The sequence below is a fragment of the Patagioenas fasciata genome, chromosome 2, assembly GCF_037038585.1.
Source record: "Patagioenas fasciata isolate bPatFas1 chromosome 2, bPatFas1.hap1, whole genome shotgun sequence".
In the NCBI taxonomy this organism is placed as follows: Eukaryota; Metazoa; Chordata; class Aves; order Columbiformes; family Columbidae; genus Patagioenas; species Patagioenas fasciata.
The window spans coordinates 136,350,372-136,372,399 of NC_092521.1; the positions used below are offsets into that span (position 1 = coordinate 136,350,372).

At 38.9% G+C, this 22,028-nt stretch overlaps 1 protein-coding gene across 4 annotated transcripts in view; it reads right to left on the reverse strand.

Annotated features, from left to right (window-relative positions):
- The window catches only part of ABCB5 (ATP binding cassette subfamily B member 5), a 39,012-nt gene extending 25,167 nt beyond the window's left edge, over positions 1-13,845 (reverse strand). The window contains exons 1-13 of one of the 4 annotated variants that reach the window (XR_011737732.1): positions 13,675-13,845; positions 12,926-13,023; positions 11,782-11,869; positions 11,617-11,665; positions 10,403-10,556; positions 9,885-9,951; positions 9,459-9,650; positions 8,337-8,508; positions 7,214-7,338; positions 4,638-4,815; positions 3,559-3,672; positions 2,588-2,698; positions 103-228 (exon numbers count right to left, since the gene is read on the reverse strand). Coding sequence is in view for 3 of the 4 variants with exons in the window: in XM_065829863.2 (XP_065685935.1) it covers positions 103-228; positions 2,588-2,698; positions 3,559-3,672; positions 4,638-4,815; positions 7,214-7,338; positions 8,337-8,508; positions 9,459-9,650; positions 9,885-9,951; positions 10,403-10,556; positions 11,617-11,665; positions 11,782-11,869; positions 12,926-12,974 (1,425 nt within the window). In the remaining variant the exon portion in view is untranslated. Of the gene's footprint in view, positions 1-102; positions 229-2,587; positions 2,699-3,558; positions 3,673-4,637; positions 4,816-7,213; positions 7,339-8,336; positions 8,509-9,458; positions 9,651-9,884; positions 9,952-10,402; positions 10,557-11,616; positions 11,666-11,781; positions 11,870-12,925; positions 13,024-13,674 lie in introns of those variants that run through there. The other 3 variants (XM_065829863.2, XM_071805049.1, XM_071805050.1) reach the window with 3 other exon arrangements.
- Between the last annotated feature and the right edge of the window lie 8,183 nt (positions 13,846-22,028).

The window sequence follows — 22,028 nt, forward strand, 5'->3', positions numbered from 1 at the left end:
TGACCCATGAAGAGACATGCTCAAATTCAATAAAAAAACATGGGAATCTTGTGCTCATCCTAATAGCTCTCAGTTTTTTACAGTTCACTTGCAGGTACTCACTTCTCCCTGGACAGGATCATAGAATCTCTGCAGCAACTGAACAGTAGTGCTTTTTCCACAACCACTGGCACCAACTAGAGCAATGGTCTTCCCAGCTTGAACTTTCAAATTTAGACCTCTGAGGATCTGAGGAAGAGGGAAAAAAAAAGAGAAAGAAAAGTTATCTTAGTTTGACAAGCTGGATTGGAGAAGTCTATCAAGGTAACTGTAGCAATAATCAAGGTAGCAGTAAGGAACGCTGTCTGAAGGTATGGCAATATCAGTAATTTAATTGTACCTGGGAATATTCTGGGGCACTGACATGATACAGCCTGCATCTATGCCTGTGAAGGGTATTAGCCTTCAAAACAGGATGGCTACATACAACCTGCCTTTTGGGAATGGTACCTGAATCCTTCTGGCTACCAAATCAAGCCTGGAAATTATCTGAGAAGACTGACAACTGGAACAGGCCAAGTTCATGCCAAGAAACATTTTAAGAGTTCTCTTGCATAGACCATTGCATTCCAGTGCCTGGGAAAATTCCAAAGCACACTCAAATCAACTAATATAGACACAGCCACAGTACTCTAAACTTCATAGCTCATTCTCTCCAATTTGTGTGATCTAGTAGCAAGCTTGGAGTCTTAGGTTCTCCTGCTGTCCTTTGTTTTACAGTGCTTAGACAGTGGCATAACACTTAGTTATGAGCCTTACAGAAAAATATTTCTAAGGTGCTAACCATTATTGCTGAGAAACAAGCATGTTTTCTTCTGGTTTTAAAATATAAATGGCTATTTTAATAAGGTAACTGCTGGGAAGCCCTTAATAAATCCCAATCCATATTTTTAACAGCCTCAACAACCTGAGGAGCAGCTACAAATCAAAGATATTCTTGTTGCCATTTTCACGTTGAGGAACATTTTACCTCAAAAGATGTCCACGTCATATATGAATAATGCTGTGCAGTTGCCAAAATATTTGGCTGCTATGGGAACTCTTCTTGTTTATACCAGGCTGATTTATAATTTTGCCTACACGTGTTTTTGCAATGAGAGATTAAAATAGTTGCAATATTGCTCTCCTCTCCCTGTGTTGCATCCAGCAGGGTTTCTATCTCCAAGAAGCTGATATTCTGGTGCCTGCATTATCAAACAAGAACTATATTCTTGATACTTTCTCCAGATGCAAGTAGTCACAACCACCTAATAGGCTATTTCTAACTCACTTTCATCAGGTAAGGTGTTGTCAACATTAAAACTGACAATAACTAGGCTCCTTAGAGCTCTTTGATTTGGTTTAGCCTGGAAAGGGGAGATTACACTGTGTTGCATCAATTGCTTGAGACATTGTAGATAAATTCTACAGGTATACTGATTCCTTTTGGCTCTATAAAGTAACATTGACACTCTTAGTAGGGAGAGATGCTGACTCAGATTTGGGAAGGACAACAAAATGTTCCTTATTTCCCTGCCATTTGTCTTGCAGACCTATAATCCAGCATTTTTAGGAAGGATGAAGACTCTGCCCTGTCACTTCTGTCTTCTGAGCCAAGAGTGAAAGAAGGTGCATTGCACTAACTTCAGTCAGGCAGAAGACCCAGCTCTGGATCTGTCCTACAGCAGTCTCAGTGTCCTGGAAACAGATGTGATACATGATGGAACAGAACTCAGACGACTGAGGTGCGAAGAGATAGCTGAAGAAATGGGCACAGTGACATGAATGTCCCCATTCTCACCCCTTAATTAGCATGCCCAGCTTTTAACTTCTGACATTTGAAATCTACATTTCTACATTTTCTTCATTAAGTAACAGTAGCAGTGAATCCCTTTTCCTTTCACTTTCTTGATTTCTTCAAGAGATTATAAACTGTTGAATATGTTAGAGAGGTCAAGCCAACTTTATCACCACAAAAGCAGATCACCCTGACATGATGTACATAGCACTGCACCCTACAGTTACTTAGGGAAGTTCAACTGGCAAGAAACAGGGACATCTGGTTATTGAACCGCAATTTCAATGTCTGCCCAAAATAACATTTGACTTCCAAATGTATATTTAGGATGATATGTTTCAATTCACTTGATGGCATATTGCTGTAAAGCCTATCTCACAGGTCATTTTTCACATGGGATATCACAGCAGCTCAGAACAAGCAAAGGGCTGGAAAGAGCAACTTCCTGGTTTAACTGTGTAAGGTCTGGAAGTTTTAGTGAGAGATCTTGGAAAATCTTAAGTGGTTTATCAGTGCTCTTGTTCACACAAATTCAGACTAGGAGCAACATATTCTGATTAGCTTTGTCCAGCAGCGGAGAATGATGAGCAGGTAGCCAGTGCCAGTAGAGCTAGGTCTTTGTCTTTGGACATTATTCTTATCCCAGTAGTGCACAGTCTCCCAAGGTAGGGATGCATTTTGCATTCAGCAACAAAAGCAAGATTAGACAAATAACATAGACATGGGCTTCAGAATTTCAGTAGAGTAGATTAATCTGAAATGAATACTTACTTTAACATCAGGTCTGGATGGGTAACTGAAATGGATGTTTCTGAATTCAATTTCTCCTAGGAGCTTGTCTGGTTTGTAGCCTTCCTTAGAACTGCTATCTATAAGCCGTTTCTAGAGAGAAGTTTTTAAAATATATGTCTGGTTATTACACTTTTGGACCTGCTATTTCAGCTGGATATATTGTTCTCTCCTTTATTTTCTTAGCTGCTTAAGTAGGCTGAAGTACACTCTTGTAGAGCTGCTGTGTTTTACTCACAAGATGCTGTATGCAGAGGAACATCTAACTGTGAATTCTACTTTGAAAATATAGCACATTTTCAAATGCAACAAAATGCACAGCAGAAAATCTATAGTTGCAGAAATTAGCTGTACTACATTGCAGCCAAAACATGGCCCTCAGTTATCTACATAGGAGGGCTTTATACTTACATCAAGAATGATGTAGCCATTTCTGCATGAACTTTCTAGTCCTACTTGTTTAAACTATTTTATATACAGATATTCAATTGCTGCATAACATGGAAAGATCAAGATAACAATGTGGAAACCCTTTCTCATGGAAACATCAGCACTGCAGCTTCATACTACCATAGCTTCAACAGCACTATTAATGCCCCCTTCACCAGCTCCTCCTTTCTCCAAAAATCCCAGCTCAGCTGAAACATTACAGAGGTATTTTTAAAAAAAATACTATAGTGCCTTACTATAATACTTTCCACCTGTAGTTGCAAGTCAAATATAGAGAAAGACTTCATCCATAAATCTCAGATACACACACCAGGTTTTCCAGCATTCAGTGTAAAAAATAAAGGGGTAGTTTTTTTAATAGGAATGGAAATATTATGGGTTTCAATAGTAGGCATATATGGAGTTTATGGTCTAGGGACTTTCGAGTAGTTTTATTACATCTCCTGAGGAAAAAAGGAAAAACTTAAATCTTGTTAAAAAGATTTTCTACTTAAGATACTTACCTTGTCAATAATCTGATATATTTCATAGGCAGCCCCACGTGCCTTAGCAACACTCTCCAGGTTGGGAGCTGCCTGGCCCAGGGAGAAGGCTCCGACAATCACAGAGAAGAACACCTGCAAGAGACAGATAGAGCCATCACAGTTAACAGTGATTAGAGTTACCAGTACCCGGCTATTAAATCCCTGACTCTTTCTGGTGCAGCCCTTCCAGGAACATTAAACAAAACAGCAGAAAGTGCTTTTCACACTTGCTCCTGTCCATTCCCCATTCTCCTGGGGTGAATGGTAACTACAAACACATGCTTTTGTCACATGATTTTTATTTTTTTTTATGCTCTTGCATTTTTTATTATCTAAAAATAGAATAAATATTTTTCTCTGTTGCTTCCCAGATATGCCCAAAGTTAAGAGGCTTGAAAGTGACTTCTGAACTGAAATCCCACCTGTAGGACCAACACACAAGTAACTTGATGTGCTGTGAGGAACCACACTGAGGAGTCAGGACATTAGAAGTCACTTCAGCAGGAAAGTTAAGCATGTAGCCAAACTTTTGATGGCAAGAAGATAGCTAAATACCTTAAAACCACTATCAGCTTCGGCATACAGTTAGATGCTTGCAAGTAAACAACAACAAAATGCAGAGAAGACATTGTGGCTAAATGAGATGTTGAGGACTTCCCTATACACATTCAGCACACCAGGGTGATTCATTTAATCCTAATGCCTAGCTAGAATTTTGTTGGCATTCCAGGTTACTTGTCTTTGCTCCCTAATCATCAGCTCAATGTTGTTCATCCTGCCCCACAATAGGGTCTAAGACAAGTGAGAAAACGATTGCCTGCAGATACTTTTGCCTCTATGTTGATTAGAGTGGGAATTTCAGGTATCCTGTTCAAACTTGTGATATCAAAATCTAGGTAAGAGGAATGCCTTCCTTTCAGTTCTTTTATATCAAATGAAGCTATAACAGCTAGTATAGCAAGAACTTGGTAGAAAATAGAAATAATTATATGCACTGCTTGCATAACTATTTTCTTGAAATTACAGAGCATTTTTCAAAGCAACATTTCTGTACTTACAATTAACACGTTACCAATGTCATAGTTTTCTTTCTCCTCAACAGTGAGCTTAGTTCCATACCAAAATGCAAGTGCATAGGATCCAAAGATAAGAAATTGTGAAACACCCAGAGATGTATTTGTGGTAATGGATTTTTTCACTCCAACACTTCTAGCCATGTCTAAGTTAGCATCGTATCTAAAAGCGGATAAGGCAGCCATTAGTTTGATAGATACCACATACCATTCTGATTGATATTTCCCAGGGTCTCTTTTTTTTTTTTTTTTTTTTTTTTATTTGAAAGGTTTTCTGCCATAAAAGTAATTAAAGTCCCAGAAAGAGAAAGAGAATACAGGTGTGGGTGGTGGGGTTTTTTGGTGGTTTTTTGTTTGGTTGGTTGGGTTTTTTTGATAGAGGATTAGCATGGATATAGTTCCTTGAATAAATCTGCCCTGACATATGCTGACAACACTCTCATACTGCTATGGAAGGCATATTTAGGAAACAATTGTGTAGCATGACTTCATTATTATGATGGAAGACAAGATACCACTCTTGAGCCGTTTCTTTGCATTAGTCCTGAAAAGAAATCTTGAAAAAGTTTTATCAGTATTACTCATCAAAGCTAAGGTTTAGTCTTCCACATTTAAAAAAGGCATTATGGATGAAGGCAGGTAAATGAACAGAAGCCAGAGCTCCCTCTGACACCAGTATTGTTTCATTACTGGCCATTATGGGAAGTCAGGAATCTTTCCCTTAAGTTAGTTTACTAATATCGCAATACAGCAATCCAGTGGACACAGGAAACCACTATAAAGACTGACAAGTTCAGGGAGAGATTTATTTGTTCTAAGGACAGTTCATATTCATTCTTTCATAGTTTCCAGCTAGTGGCTTTCACTTACTCAGGCTCGTCATGGAAATCATAGCCTAGGAATAGTCTATCTTTTTACTTGTCAGCAACACACTCAGCACCTTCCACTTTTTTCTTAATACATATTTCTACACAAACATCCCTGCAGTAGGAAGACATGGAATTCAGTCAGCTGTGAAGGAATCTTAGTCCAACGGGCACGAATTTTGTTCATGTGAACTGTTCACATGCTACCAACATTGTATTTGTTACTCAAACATGTTTAAATGTTTTGGCTTGGTTGTGTTCTTAAAATCAAGCCCTACTTTCAAGTCCACAGTGTTGCAGGTCCTCCATGGAAATGGGAACTGTATTTAAGCACTGTAACAAGTACACATGATCACTCCACTACAGAGTAAAAGCCAAGTCACCGCCAGAAACAGGAGATGATTGAAGGTCCATTACAAGTATAAACATTTTTGGTCAGTGAAAGATTGTTTTCCCTAACTCTGAGGCCATCACTCAAAGAGCTGTGTAGGAGTCACAATCCACAGTTTGCAAAATGCCCTAGTCAGTCCCTGATAGCAGTTTTTCCCTAGAAGATGTTCCTATGAAAGGCAACAATTCTGTGCGGGTTTTTTTACATTAAATGGAGGTGAAGATGTGGAAGAGGCTGACTGGTCAACCATAGAAGAAAGAAAACCAGTCTTAACTGGCATGAAATTACCTGGGTATCAGTTATTTCATCTCCAGAACTCAACCTCCCCTTCCTCCAAAAGTAACTTGAAGCGGCTCCTACCATTGCGTTTTCAGACACTTGTAGTTGCAGGGATCGAGAAGAAGGTGGGGGGATGAGGGAATACTGATCTAGGCCATTTTAGGGCTTTTTTGCCTTTACTGTGTAAACAGAAATGGCCTTAACATTGTTGCAACATAAGAGCAAAATCCAGTAAGCAGAATATAGTGCTACAAGATAGTCAGAGCTCAGCCCTTGGAAGCAAACAAATGCAGGAGCAGGCTGTAGGACCCTTAGCTATGGCTAACATTACATTAGAAAATTCACACAAGATCAGGGCAAACATAAGATCTGAAAAGGACAGAAGACATTCATGGATCAGGTCTTCCAGTTTTTCTTTCCCAACTGCATGCTATTGTCGATGTCCTGTATTTTTATACTGAATGTTACTGGTTATGATATGTGAATAAATTTGTGAGCAGTGATATCCACCTCACCTTTTACATGTGACTACCACCAACACTGGATTAGGTCAACTACTAGTGTTACGTGCAAATCATTAAAGTAATAAAAGCCGGTGATGTGATTTTACTTAATTTTACTGTTATCCAGTGAAGCTTAAACATAAGCTCATTAATCAAAGCTCAGAACAGCAGCACACATGTTCTAGGAGTTCAGCAATTAATCACATGCTTTGCTGCATTTGACTAGTAGGTAAACACAACCTTCCCACCACTGTCACTTTAAATTCAACTCCAGATCTGAATCAGGGGAGAAATTCGAGTCTATGTTGCTGTGATAACACCAAATAGCCTTTATTGACTACTAGATGTATCTACACATCTTTTGTTTCAAGTGAGCTGTCCACTTATAAAAGGATAAAATGACACTAAGGAGAATCCCATTCCCCTACCCTCCAAACAAAAATAAAAATCAAACAAAAAACCCAACCCACAGCCAAACTTATTTTCTGAATTTTATATATAATTATTATTTCAAAAACTTACTTTGCTAATGCTTTCTGCTGTCCATTGAAAGCCACAACAGTCTTGATCGCTGTCAAAATTTCTTCTGCCACAGCTCCAGCTTTGGCATAAGCAGACAGCTCTTTAGCAGTAAGGGATGCCAGGAGCTGGAAAGTTGAAAAACAGATGTTATTGCAGCCTGCTAAAAGGGTTTGCACACTGTACTGATTAATAGGAATGATCAGTGGTCAAGGCACAAGATGAGGTTTTAGGGAAGAGAGGGTGTCAACTCCTCTCTGTGCTCCAAATTTCCCCTAAATCCAGATCACTCTCTCAGTGTGTCCTCATTAAAGTGAAAGACTACACAAGCATCAGATGATATTCATAATGACCTACTTTCCTCCCAAGCTGAGGGCAGCCTAAGGACTACACTGTGATGTGTGTGGGGTCAGGGAGGTGTGCTGTAGCTGCTCTGAGGGGTGCCTGAGGTGTCTAGAAACTAGAGCACCAGAAGACTTTGAAGTAAGCAAGGTAGTTGCTACAGCTTCTAATGTTCTTCTTCCTAGATTATTTGAAATACTACAAGTAGTAAAACACCCCCTAGTATTGTATGTAAGTAACCACTCTGGAATAGAAGCCATGCCCATTAATGTGGATACAACAGATCACAGGGGGAAATATTTCCCTATCTGAAAGGGAAACCTCTCTAGACATTTCACAGTAGCTGTATGTGTCTCCTAGGGTCTATTCTGTACACAGAATGAAGCGTGATAAATTTTTTGCAATAGATGTATATGTATCACATGTATATGGATGGAAAGAGTTTAAAAAGTATTTCTGTTAAGAGGGAAGAATAAGGGTCACAAGCCTGGGCTTCCCCAGTGCTCTTCATTATGAAATCACTGTGCAAGGAAGATGCTCTGATGCAGATCAGATCACAAGGGACAAGGACAGAGTAGGTGTACCAAAAGAATGTGGCATACAATTGCATGCTTGAGAGCCCAGAGAAAATCTACAGGAGAGGCAGAAATCATAAAGTAAGCATAGGGCCAATCTCCCAACTTAGAAACCACATGAGGTTTCTCCCATACTTCCCCCCTTTCCTGTGTATAAGAGTTGTCATGTTTTTCTGGTTTGCTTTGTTTATTGATCCCCATTCACTTACAGTTGACCAAACTGCTGCTGACACAGCAAGCAGAGGGCTGACTGACAAAATCACCAGCGTCAGCTTCCACCCGTGGACGAATGCTATAATAATCCCTGTCAGAAATGTGGACAAAAACTGTACAAATATACAGATCTTGTCTCCGATGCCTTCATGGATGGTGTTGATGTCACTTTAAATAACAATAGTAATAAAAAAAAAAATATTTGTTAGCTTTGAATGCCTTTCTTTCTATCCCCCACCCTGCCCCTGTTTCATGCTGTATGGCCTAATGTCAGAAGTTTTGCCATTTCCTAACTGGCACAGCAAAATTTCTAACCACAGCTACTGAACGGTACCATTAGTGTCTTATGTGGCCAAAACACAGCAGAAATCTCCTATTTTTTAGGACTCTTTCTGTATTTTCCATCATTCTCTGCTGTTTCTCTGCCCTGTCACAAGGGGAGAGAGGGGAGAGAGGGGAGAGAGGGGAGAGAGGGGAGAGAGGGGAGAGAGGGGAGAGAGGGGAGAGAGGGGAGAGAGGGGAGAGAGGGGAGAGAGGGGAGAGAGGGGAGAGAGGGGAGAGAGGGGAGAGAGGGGAGAGAGGGGAGAGAGGGGAGAGAGGGGAGAGAGGGAGTCTGTGTTCATGCATACAGTCCCATTGCATCTTGGGGCACACAGTCCTCATCCCTCAGTCTGTTTAAGTCTATGGAAAAGCTTCAAAGAGTTTAATTGACTGGACAAGGTCCAGCCTGAGATCTGGCTGGATGTAAATGCAAGCTCATTTCCATTCAATAAAGTGTCAGAGCTTTTGGTGTTTGTAAACTAGTTGGAGACAGCAGAGCTGTTTATCTAGTACTGTCTGCCACATACTTAGTGGACATTATAAAGTCAAGGGATTTCACAGTAAACCCTTCCAATTCATATCACACAAACCGCACAAATGAAGCTGAAAAGAATAATGAATTTCTCCCTCAGAGACGTAATACTTCATACTTAAAAAAACCAACCAACCAAACAAAAAAACCTCTGTGGGCTATTCCACAGAAGATAAATGGCTGTTTTCTTTTAAACATCAGACTGGGCGGGGGGGATGTGGGGGGTGTGCAGGGAGGAGAGGTCGAAAATGAACAGGGCCCTCACTCTGTCAGTCTGGTGTTCAGAGATCCTATCTGGGTAGTATCAAACCAAGCCATCTCCTGATGGAGGACTGCAAAAAAGAACTTCTGCCGGATCCTGGCTGTCTGTCTCGTAGCAGCAATCAAAAACGTCCACACTTGGATCATACTCAGGACCAACACTGCAAATCCAATTCCCACGTAGTAGTAAGCAAACCTGTGATAAGGGAACAAAAGGCTATATGACCCCACTGCATTTTGTGAGAGAAGTTAGACACACAAAGCAACAATTAGTCTTCATTTACCCTATCAAAGTAAATACTGAAGCCTGTGATACATTATTGAGAAACTGTTTTGAAAAAGCAAACATTTGACTTCTGCTCAAAGAGATAATACAGTAAAAGAAAACCCCCCAATACTGTGTTAACAGCATAACTGCAAAGACTCTTACTTGGTCATTTCAGCTTCTATATCTATGCTTGGAATTGATGGACAGCTAGAACTATTTACTGAAGTATCTGTGTGGGGAAAAAAGAAGTAGAAATACTTGTGAAAGTATTATATGTTGAAGATAAATCATGGCAATCTAGGGTCATCAGTTTGGGAATGTTTTGTATTTTGTGAATTGCGTTTTGCAAAATACAAAATCATTTGACAAATACGCATCTATTTTTTTCTAAACTTCTAGTAATTACAGCGACTGATAATTGATGATACAGAAGGTGGTCGTGCTCTTTACTATCTTATCAAAGTTGAAGCTCATTCATAAAGAGCACAGCCAATGCACTACTTTTTGTCCTGGTCAAGCCATTAAAGACTGATTAAAACAATTGGGTCATTTGCCACAGGATGAATTTTCCTTATTGTATACCTGTTCGGATGTGCACCAGTGTGTAGTCTGGAGAAATATCTTAGCCCCTGTAGCGAAACATAACTGGTACAGAGAGAAGTCTAATTTTAACTTTTTACCTTCTGACACATTTAGTTTCACACCGCTTAGCACAAAGATGTTTGTCATGTCTCCAAAGATAATTATCATAAGCGGCAATCCAGTACCATTCGCAGCAGCTGCGATCAAACCAACCACCATCAAAAGGATGTCCACCCAATCAGCATAGTGAAACTGTGAGCATTAAAAGAGGAAAGAAAGCAAAAGAGTGTTGTTATGCCTGACAGTTCATGTATTTGTGACAGTATAGCAAACTTACAGAACATGCTGTATTTCTACCTGCATATTCTAAGGAGCAACAACCCTCCAACTGAAGAAAAACTCAGAGCATGAGAAGATTTTTATAGTAGGTCACATACATCTTTAAATCAGTATTCAGTAGGGTTGCTAAGGAAATATTGACAGGACACATTTTTCTTCCTCAACTCAGCAGAAAAAAAAAAACAAAACACAAAAACTGAACAAAAAACCAAAGTGCATGTCCTACATGTTTCTAAGGGATGATCTTCTCTGTACAATATATTACATTTTGTGTTCTCGTAAGTTACACATTTACTAAGATAATGCCCTTGAAATGTAAACGAGTGAGTTATCAACCAGCACCTGGGTTATTTCTACTAGTAGAGAATGTATCTTAAGGCTTGTCTATCCTTGAATGTCTGGCTGAAACAAGGATGTGAATTTAAACTGTAACAGCTATTCCCAGATGTGGTTAATCTGAAATCAGAAATGAAACCTGAATGCCCTAACCCTCTTCCAAAGTGTAAATGGACATGGAATAAGCCAGAAAATTGTAAAACCTTTCTAATTCCAGAATAAGCAAGTTCTTGTGTAAGAGTTATTTGGGAATAGCTGTTGTACAGAAAACTGACAGAAAATTGTACCTCTCATTCTCTCAGACAGCAGAACCCTCAGATGTCAAACACAGGACAAATCCTTTGTAAATAGAGCCAAAGCAAGGGCCTATGCTGTATACATATCCTAGATCAGCCTCAGCAGGGGTGAGCTTCATCCTCTTCCAGCACTAAGGTTGAGCTGCTCTAAGTGCTACCAATCCACTGAGGTGGGAATTTAATCTTGCAGGCCAAATTTTACAGAGGTCTAGCATCAATAGGTCTCAGGCTTCTTCTCTGGTTTTTGATTGCTTATTAATTGCAATTCATAAAAAAAACCAACTAACAATCATAAATAAAGAAAAAGAAAAATAAAGCCAACCACCAAACGGGACACTAACCAGTTCAAAAATGCCAACTGCCTTCTTGTCCATCTTCTCATTTTCCTTCCTAGAGAAAAATATGGAAGACTAATTAAGGTTTTTCTAGTAAATCCATATTAAACCACTCACCACCACATACTCAATACACCAGTGGCCAATGTGCTAAGTTCAAAGAATACCTACTTATTTTTCTTGGGCTTTAACTGGTCACTTTCTTCAAGATTTTCATCATGTTGGAAAGAAGGGTTGTCGTATCCCTTGCTTGCAGATTCTGCAAAATAAAAATCAGACATTAACATCATAACCCATATTTTGCACCAGTTTCTTGCAACTTTTCACTGCTGATTCTTTTGCATTTGAAACCTTGCTTTTCCCATGTTCTTGGAACAGTGCGTTAAATTTTTCCTGAAACTTCCTTTCTCTTCAGTTGACCTCCTCCTCTCCAGACAAAAGCTTCCAGCTCCATTTCTAAGATGGAAACAAACTTTGTTTTTATAATTAAAATATATATATTAATATGGAAAGGCTATCAAAGACTGAAAGCAAGAATTAAGCAATGTTTCTGCAAAGACCTACACAACAGAGTGCAAGACAGGAGAAGTCCTATTGAAATCAGTGGAATTGCTTACAGTGAAGGTTATAATGAGTGTAGTTAACACAGAATAGGTGCAAGTTAACTGAAGAATCATGTCTTTGCCTGTTATAACCATCCTCGTTATTTCTTTGTATTGCAGTAGTTGCCACACAACCCACCTCCTATGTCTTAGGGGTTTTAGCAATCTATACAAAAGAGGAATCCTATCCCAGAAAGTTTATGATTCTAAATGCTTAAAATGGAACATAAGTGGATAAAGAAAATGATGGGCAGTCATAGTAGGGTGCCAGCTGTGAATTGCATGGGGACAAAAGGGCAACAAACACCAGCCATCCCCAGTTTACATTTACCTTAACCTTACCTGCTGACTCACTATAAATAGAATTTTTCAGATGCTCTTTCTGGTGACAGTTGGTCTATGAAGACCGGTTTAAACAATCATTTGAAAGCAACATTGCTCTTTCACCTTACTGAGCTTATCTCAGGAGCATTTTCATGCCCAGGCAAGGACCCACCTAAATAGCTTTCCCTGTGTAAATTAATTTTATTGAACTTGGTGGAATGACTCATGCACAAACGTTTTCTGGGTGGTGGCTTTAATTCACGGTGAAATCATTGTGGTTTTTCCCATAAAACCACTACGGCAATCAGGAAAGTCTTATAATGCTCCTCAGATTTGAAGCTGTGGAATACATTCCTCAAACACACATGCCTTTCATACATGCTGCTTACCAGCATTGGAGAGGTCCTTTTCTGTGGGATTTTCAAGATAGTCCTTCATTGTTTTTCTTTAATGTATGCTTGTGAGACAAATTCACAATAATCAAAATCTACATTTAAAAAAAAAATCAACAAAACATTAAGAAATAGTAGATATTTAAAGAGTTCACATTTAAATATTTGTGGGCTTTTCCATGAGTCATTATATTTTGATCTCAACGTTGTCCTACTTCAATATAAAACCTAAGTGAAATACATAACAGCATGATAAAGAACTAATTTTAATGAGATATTAAGAACAGTGAAAAGTATTACAATGGAACCTAAATCAGCAGGCTATTTCAGTAGCCTCTTAGGCTAAATCTGTAGATCACTCGTATACAAAGTATTGTGGATGATTTGTTACAGAAAACAGGATTTCCCACATTATCTTGTGTTTGATTAAAACTTCCTGAACAGCCACAACACTATTATAATTATAAAGACTAAAGATGTACGTAGGCGTTACGGTGTACACCAACTTTAGAGGCAGTAAATGACTAATGTGCCAAGTTACCCTAGGCTTTTCTTCTTGATGGATCATATGCACAGGTTAAAAAAAGAAAAAAAGGTGAAAAACCACACATGAATGCTAACGATGACAAAAGGCATAATCAACCTGACACTAAAAAAATATAATTATTATTTTTGAACATAATTTTTGATAGATTTCTGGCTGTGTGGTTGATTTCCCCCTACCCCGCCATGTTATTTCAGCTTACCTTTACAGCTCAGGTTGTGCCCATACGTTTAGGTGACTACGGCCGCGCAGGTGCGGTACCCGGTGCCCCCAGACCTGCGGCGGCTGCGGCTCCGGCCGCCGGCTCGGCTCGGTCCCGGCTGGTCCCTGCGGGGCGGCCGGCCCGCCCGCACCCCGGCCCTGGGCTTTATAGCAGCGGGCGCCCTCTGCCCCTCCTTCCTTCCCTCCCGCCCGCGGCTCGGTTTGCAGGTGAAGGTCGGTGCCGCAGCCGGGCAGGAGAAGAGAAGAAAGAGGGACCCGCAAAGAGATTTGGGTCTGTGGGCTCCTGTCTTCAACAACAGCTTGCAGGGTTCCAGCCCTACAAACCGGTACCAGAGTATCCTGTGAAAAAATTCAGACATGTGAAAGGTACCTGCAAAGTCATCTCGAATTGGGGGAATTGCTTCACTACATATGGTGAGTTTCAACCAAGAGCAAAGATGCACTGGTGAATTTGAACTAATAAATACTATCAAAAGAAGTGTTTCAATTTCCCACTTCTAAATGACATTGAGATCAAAGGTAGCTAGTTTTGTTATTGTTTTTACAGAAGCTAAGAATCACATTTTGCTCATTTAATTCCCATTTCTTCCCCAGAAACTGTGTGGGGTTTTGTTTTGGCAAAAGTAAGACTGTTGTTTTGGATTAGCTCAGAGGGTGGTGAGGCTTTTTTTTTTTTCCTTAGAAAAAAAAATCACATAAACAAATTAGATTTCCTGCACAACCATAAAAATAAGAGATCTTCAGCTTCGCCACCCATACATATTGGGATCTGTATAATTTGCTTCTAGTAACACCTTTATTAAATACTTCAGAAGCATTTATGAAAAATAAGTTCCTAGTTATTTTCCCATCCACTTAAATGCCATTGCCCCAAACCAAGCCCCATACAATTGAACTATTTACTCAGCTGAAGTTATTCTCAAGTAACAAGTTTAGGACTTGGCCTAATTTAAGCTTTCCTTTTCTACCTTCCCCACAGGATTCAGATAATATTTTACACATTGGTTATGGCGTCCTGAAAGAATCTCAGAAGAAAAGGCATTATTAGGCATCATCATCTCCTGCCCACTGAGACCCTATATGTAAACTCCTACATATCAGACCCATTACTTTTTAAAGTACTTTATCTAATTAATATTACTCAGGCTTTCTATTACAGACTCAGCATTAAGCCTGCATAAGGCACCTTAGGAGCATTGTTTTCCATTCTAGAAAATTTATGAACATTTTTGGCTTCCGTAGCCATAAAGAATCTGCATTTACAGATTTTAGTAGAAGAGACAGAACAGCAAGCTGAAGTATCCCACTGTCCCAGCCCTGAGGATCACTGTATGCAGTATTTCCTCAAAGGCAGTAGGTTTTTTCTTATTCATCTCAATGAGAGCAAGAACAACTTCTCACAATGTTTCAGTTTTCATTAAAACAGGCAATTAACTGTTATTTTCAGAAGAAACTGTTGTTACATATTATATTTTAAAAACAGGGACATTCCACTTAGAAAGCAAATTCCTGGAATTGGTGATAAGAGTGAGGCTGACAGAGCACACCAATAGCAAAGTAAAGAAATGAAGGTAGTATGAACCCAAAAAAACTCTCTGGGATCAGCTTCCAGGGCTGCTAGGTACCCACACAACATACTGCCAGTCATCACTGGCAGCTGGAGAGCATTTGGTACCTCTGAAACACAGACACTTTCAATTTTCAAAGCTTCATTATCATTCACACACAGTAGCAATAAAGTGTCAATTATGATTCAGATCCATTGCCCTGTGCTTTGCATGCCTGGAAAAAAAAGCATCAGGGATCTCCTGCATAGAGTCCAAAAAGGGGGTGTGAAATGAACAGGACAAGCAACTGACAGTGCAGAAAAGAGAAGCATGGGGTGCTGAGGAGAAAGTTGTTTCCTTCTTTCCCCCCTGTTTCTTCCTTTGGGAGTAATGTTATACTCTATGAAGGTTAATGAACATCTCCAAAGGGGGTTAAGCCAAAACCATAAACAAACAAACTAAAAAAGAAAATGAACAAAAGAAGGAGCAAGGAATAGTGGCCTAGAAAAATATTCCTGATCTAACCAACTGAGAAACATGGACTCGAAGTCTAATTACAGCTAACTACTCTGTGCTTAAATAAGAAATAAATTAGCACAATCTGACATTTTTGCAGAATCAGAAGTTCTGGACTAAAACATGCTCATGTCAAGCATAGAGGACTCCCATCAATAAAAGAAGACAGAGAAGCAATGTAAGTAATGGTAGTTTACAGTAGTGCCCTTGTAATTTTGAGGGGAGCATTACAATAAAAATATCACAATGTGATTTGGAGATGAAATACTATTTATTCTTTTATATATATATAAAAAAAAAATTGTGTAAGTTCAGAAAATACTGCATCTGAGAGTATTCTATTCTATACAGACAACACTCACCAATGCCTCCATGTGTTTATTCTTCTGTCCAAAAGTGTTTAGTGACAGGAAGAGCAAAATTAAACACAGTCGAGTTTCATTAATTAATATCAGCCATAACAGAATGAACTAGAAGAGATATTTACTTTAAAAAACCATTAACTATAAGCACAACATTATTAAAAACAAACAAACAAGAAACCCCATTAAAAGAAGACAAAACACAAACTGGAAATGAGAACTCATTTCCTCAGCAAGGCACTAACACTGAAGAGAATACAATGCATGATATGCAAAATTAGCAGGCACCCAACTTTACTGGAACAGCTCCTCAAAATAACGGCCAAATGCAAAAAGATATATTGTTATTTTACAAGTGTTATAGCTCTTTACTGGTTTTTGACTTCTGCAGCAGACCAGAAGAGCACCAGCAAGACACCCAATCTACACCCAAAACTCACAAGTGGAGAACCAGGGCCAGTGTCTTACCTGTTACCTTCATCACAGCTGATCACCTACCTTTTCCATGCAGCTGGGTTCTAATTAACAGGATGGAGCTTTAAAAGATCTTTATCTTTACTTACTGTTCTTTGATGTTAATGATTTTTTGCATGTGTTGTACGTGTTATTCAGCCAGAAAAGACTTACCAGAATCACGTAAAACTAAAAAAAAAAAAAAAGAAGAAAAAAGAATTTCTTATTTATTTTTAATATTAATCTTATATATTTACACTATAGGTCATATAAGCTTTGTGGACTAGTCACCATTAGTTGTAATCAACTCCCACATTTCTATAGCAGCACAGGGACATATGCACTGTACTCAAGCTCAATGGTGGTATTATTAATAACCACTGGTGGTAGCTGTAGTCATGGCACAGTACTTGCAGCCTTAATCTGAGATAGGCTCATATTTTAGTGAGTATAAAAGGAGGGGCTCATTATCCTCCCAACTTCTTCACTGAATTTACAGACTAACAGGCTACGGATGTTGGCCATTTGGGTTACAAATATGGGACTTATGAATATATCCTACATAGTTAACTTTTGTCAATATACAAATTAATAGAAACATCCTGCCCAAGCTTAATTAATGCTGGGGGTGGGGGAGGGAAGGGTAGGATTTTCTCCATCACTCCTGGCTGATTCAGGTTGGGCTATATAAACTGGCAGTGCTGGGTACCTGTGGGGAATAAAAACGACTCTTGTTGAGTGGCTGTGGGCTTCTGTGTTTTTTTTCAGAGGTTACAGGTTTTTTCATTATTCTCTGTCAGACCAGTCCACACTAAACCTAGCTAAGTTAGCACAAAAGAGAAAGCCCATGATTTCAGAATTCCAGCTTGGGTGATAAGAGCAGGGTAAATTCTGTTGACTAAGGCAAGCTAAATTACACCATTGGTTAATCTAGTAAAAAAGCTGGGGACATTAATTACATTTGCAAACTAGATGTTAAGAAGTTTCTTCTAGTTTCTTTAAAGTGAGCAGCTAACAAAATGTAATTCTCCAAATCAAAACCAAGTTATCAGTATACTGCTATAGCATTGGCAACTGTAAAGCTGTCAGCAATTTGGTGCAATGGATGGAGAAAGCCTGGGTGGAGGTAAGTGTTGGAAGAACTAAAAATTGAGTAAACACTTCTTGAACTTTCTGAGAAAGACTGAGCTATGTTGTCCAAAAGTCCTAATGCTGTAACCAAGCAAAATATTTATTTGTGGTTTTCCTGAAACTGGGAAGCAGGAACATATCTAATTCTTTAACTAAATAAATTTACATCAAAGATAGCTAGTTAATCATAAGTTTTTGCAAATGGAACAACATGGAAGAATTTATTGAGTCTGAAATGGTTTTACAAGTTCTCTGTAACACACGTGCTCAAAGCACAAAAACAAGGAAATGCATTTTTTTCTCTCCTATGAAGTTTCCATGCCTGTTTTAAGAGAGACTTAACTGATAAGCAGGAAGATTTTGCAGTTTCTCAAGTAATTACTGTAATTCTTCTTGCCTTTAAAAAAAAAAAAAGTCATTGTGGTTCATTGCTTTCTATAAAAGAAGATGATTTTTTTTTTCTTCTAAATAGAGTGGTATAAGTATTAAGGTCATGGGAAGAACAGAAGGCAGTAATTCTTTATATGCTGAATTCTTTATATGCCTTAAACAGGAAAACTTCATACATTATCAAAATGGTGATTTAGGCTGATAAAGACCTATAGAGATAATTCATAGGACTAAATGTCAAGATATACACATATTTCAGAATGTCAGAGAGGCAAGAAAGGGAAAGGGAGGAAGAACTGCCTAATGCAAGCAAGTTGCTTATTCTAGGGACTTCTCTATATCAGCAGAAAGACAAACCAAGTGATTTTAGTCCATTGGATCAGGAGTATTAGGAGGATGATGTTTCATTGGTCTAGCTGAAGGAAAGGACTAAAGAGACCACTACATGCTTGCATATCTGTTGGACAACATAAGCAAGAGGAAAAAAAAAATGCCTCTTAAGTTCTTGGAAAGTGCCAGCAACAAAATTTTCATTCAAGAGGTGAGAGAAGTAGCTGGAGATGGGATTTCTGCATTTCATCCTGTGAAGAAGAATGCGATCAGGGAAGAAGATTTGCATGAATGCGATGGTAAAATTATGAAGTTCGTTATTTTTTAGCAAACACTGAAGAATTAGAACGATATAAAGAAAATATGTTTGATTCTAGGATTATTGTTATTCATGGAAAGGCAGTCTATGGGCAAAGGGAATAAAAAGAGTTGACAATTAATACAAACTTGTTATGGACTTGAAAAACAATAAGAGGTCATTCTTTCATGCAGAAGCACAAGATCCTTGTGTTGGAATAATCTGTCAATAAGTAGAGGTTGGGAATAGCTTTGCAGGCAGCTTTCCTGCAGAGTAGCTCTTAGGAGATACACTGGATGGAAAACTGAACAGAAACCAAGGATGTCAACTTGCTGTGAAAAAAAACAGAATTCACAAGAGCACAGAAGAGTCGTATGTGAACTACATGGAACAGTGTTTTCTCTGTGTAGTGCTGTTAAGTCCTCAGCTGGAGTGCTGTGTCTAATTTTGGCTATTTCAGGAAAAAATGTGAGTGATTGGCTCTATTTTCTCTGTTGTGCTGGTAAACATAATGAAGAACAAAAGGAAACAAAGGTGCTACATCTTGTATTTTGGTTCAAAACATCAAATAATGTATAAACTGAGTCAATGGTGAGAGATGGGAAATTGGACAAGTGGCAAACTGACTTCACTGCCTAGTCCATATCCTCTGATGGATTGTTGACATGGTGTATATATTAAATTCCAGGCTTCTTTTTGGAGTGAACCAATTTGTTCACTTTCAGATGAAAGGGGAGTTGGTTTTGAGAATAGTTCATTCCTGAGTTTTCTCCTAAGAACCAATTTTTATAGGACATTTTTTGTCCTTTCCATCTTCTGCCATCCTGGAACACGGTCTTTGTGCCCTCATTTCTGCACACTGTCAAGATATGTCCTGGAGCATGCAGTGCATATCCTTCACTTTGGATTTTAAAAAATATCTCTCTGTGTTTTTGCTTTGTGTGACATCACGGCTCAGTACTCATACACAGCACTGTGGATGGCTAAAAGACAAGAAGTAATCAGTATGTCTTCAGGTTTTGGGTGCACAACATGAGATGAAAAGGAAGATCAGATTAAGAGGCAGGCCATAGATCTCTTCAGGAGTTAGACATTTTCAGCAGTGCAGACATAACTACTGATATGATTTGTTAACTGGTAGGATTTCATACTGTTTTACTAACACAACCCTGGATGGATGAAGTTGTGTGAGTAGAAACTTCACATCATGTTTCTGAAAGATCTTATTCAAGGACTCAGTCCCATCTCACATCAAAAAGTTAGGTGATGGTGAATTATCAACAGTTCATATACAGAAATATGAAGAAAATATCAGAAGACTTTACTACAAGGATAGCAGCAGCCAAGCTGCTTTCTTCGACCTGAACAGCATTTTGAACATGCTGCACAGTGCTGGACAAGGTGTTGGCAGCAGAGATAATTTCAGTCCATTTATTCTTTAGTCTCAGGCTCTCAGCGGGAATTACGAAGTGGCAATTACTTTCCTTTAAGTATTTGTATTTTTCAACACAATGTCAAATCTTGAAGGCAAAGACCTCTCTTTTGCTCTAGCCTCTACTGCTCCAATAATCTATCATTTTGTACATATATATAATTTAAATAACATGACAGAATCCAACAAGTGTTATTCACACAGGTAGCATATGTTTAGTACTGAATGATGTTCTGATTAAATGTTTATACACTCCCAAGGGTCAGCGAATGTGATCCCTTTCATCTAAAGGAATCAGACTCCCCGCTCATCAAACATACACTGCGTGACTCTTACGAGCACACCACTGAGTGTTTTCTTTGCCAGGACAGACTATGGTTAAAATGGAGTTGAGTGTTTTGTTTGTTTGTTTGTTTGTTGTTCTTTTTGTTAGGTGTTTTTGGTTGGTTGGTTTGTTTGCCCTCCCCACCCCCTCCAAGATTTTCATGGACAGTGACCTTCCAGTGATACTATTTAATCTAGGAAAAGGATAATTTAAAAAGCAGAGGCAGAAGACAAGTGTTTGAAGAGACCTATAAAGCACTTAATCCTAACTAAAATAAAACTCTTAAGACAAATAGAAATGGGCTCCATATTTAAATAACATATATGTATACCCCCTGACTGATGGAGAGGGTGGCTGTACTAGGACTGGGCTGGAGGTGATGCTATGTGGTTTAGGAGCACAGTTGTTCCTAAATCATCTGCTACAACACTCTCTCAATGCTCTACACCATGGTTGTCCTAATTATCCTGTAACATTACACCTCATGGTTGCCTCCAAGTTATGTGGTCACTGAGGGCATGAATGGGAAAAAGCATCCCAGTATCAATGAGGAATTATTTTGGAACAGGGAGGAAGGGGCACATTTCTGAAGGTATCTGTCTTATACTACTTGTGCACAGACTACAACTAAGCAGAAAAATAAACCACCCTAATTGTAAACATGGCTTAAGTCTCTTGGGTTAGACAAGTTGTTATTTCTGCTCATAAAATTGCATTATGTTGTCACACTGTTTTCCCTTGGGGTAGCTGGTTTTTTTTTAATTTTTTTTATTTTTTTTTTTTCCTTTTTTGTTTGTTTGGTTGGTTTTTGTTTTTCTCCATGACAGCCTATTCACACACACTTGTCCATATTTCCTTCTGAGGAAAAATGTTTTGGTACTTCAGACAACAGCAGTAGGATTTCTGCCAACCGGTGGTTCCTGCATCTCAGATTGCTGTGTCTATGCTAGCCAGTCCTGATGCTGGATTCCATTGTACCGAGTTCTGGTTGGGAGGGAACAAGACTGACTGACAGGGTTGAGGCTAGGAACAAACTATTACACCTGTCTGTCACACAGATAGTTCATGTGGAGACGCAGAGTAAGAACTCCATGTCCCAAAGCTGATTTTGTCAAACCCCAGTGCTTAAAAGGAAGATGCTGACATCTTCTAAATACCCTCCCCTTTTCAGTACCATGTGGTAGACTTTCATTTATCACTACAATCTCCTTTTTCTACTTCTTCCTCCTTCTACTTGAGAAGTAAATGTATTCACTGACCTTAGTCATCTGCATACTTCACAGATTGGGATCTAAAACTACCTCTGTTTCCCATAACTTTGTGACCCACTCCTTCATCTGACAGGCACACAGACTTTAGGAGCATGTTTTCTCCAATCTTTAACAATTTTCTCTATTCTTTAACAATTTGCACTCACAAGAGTGAAAGAAACCCTTCACACAGATCAGGGAGTGCTCAGGCAACTAAAGGAACTAGTGAAATACAGATCCTGGTTTTTTTCATGTTGGTGTAAACCCTAGATCAGTACAGTCTGTACTGTTTTCATGCCA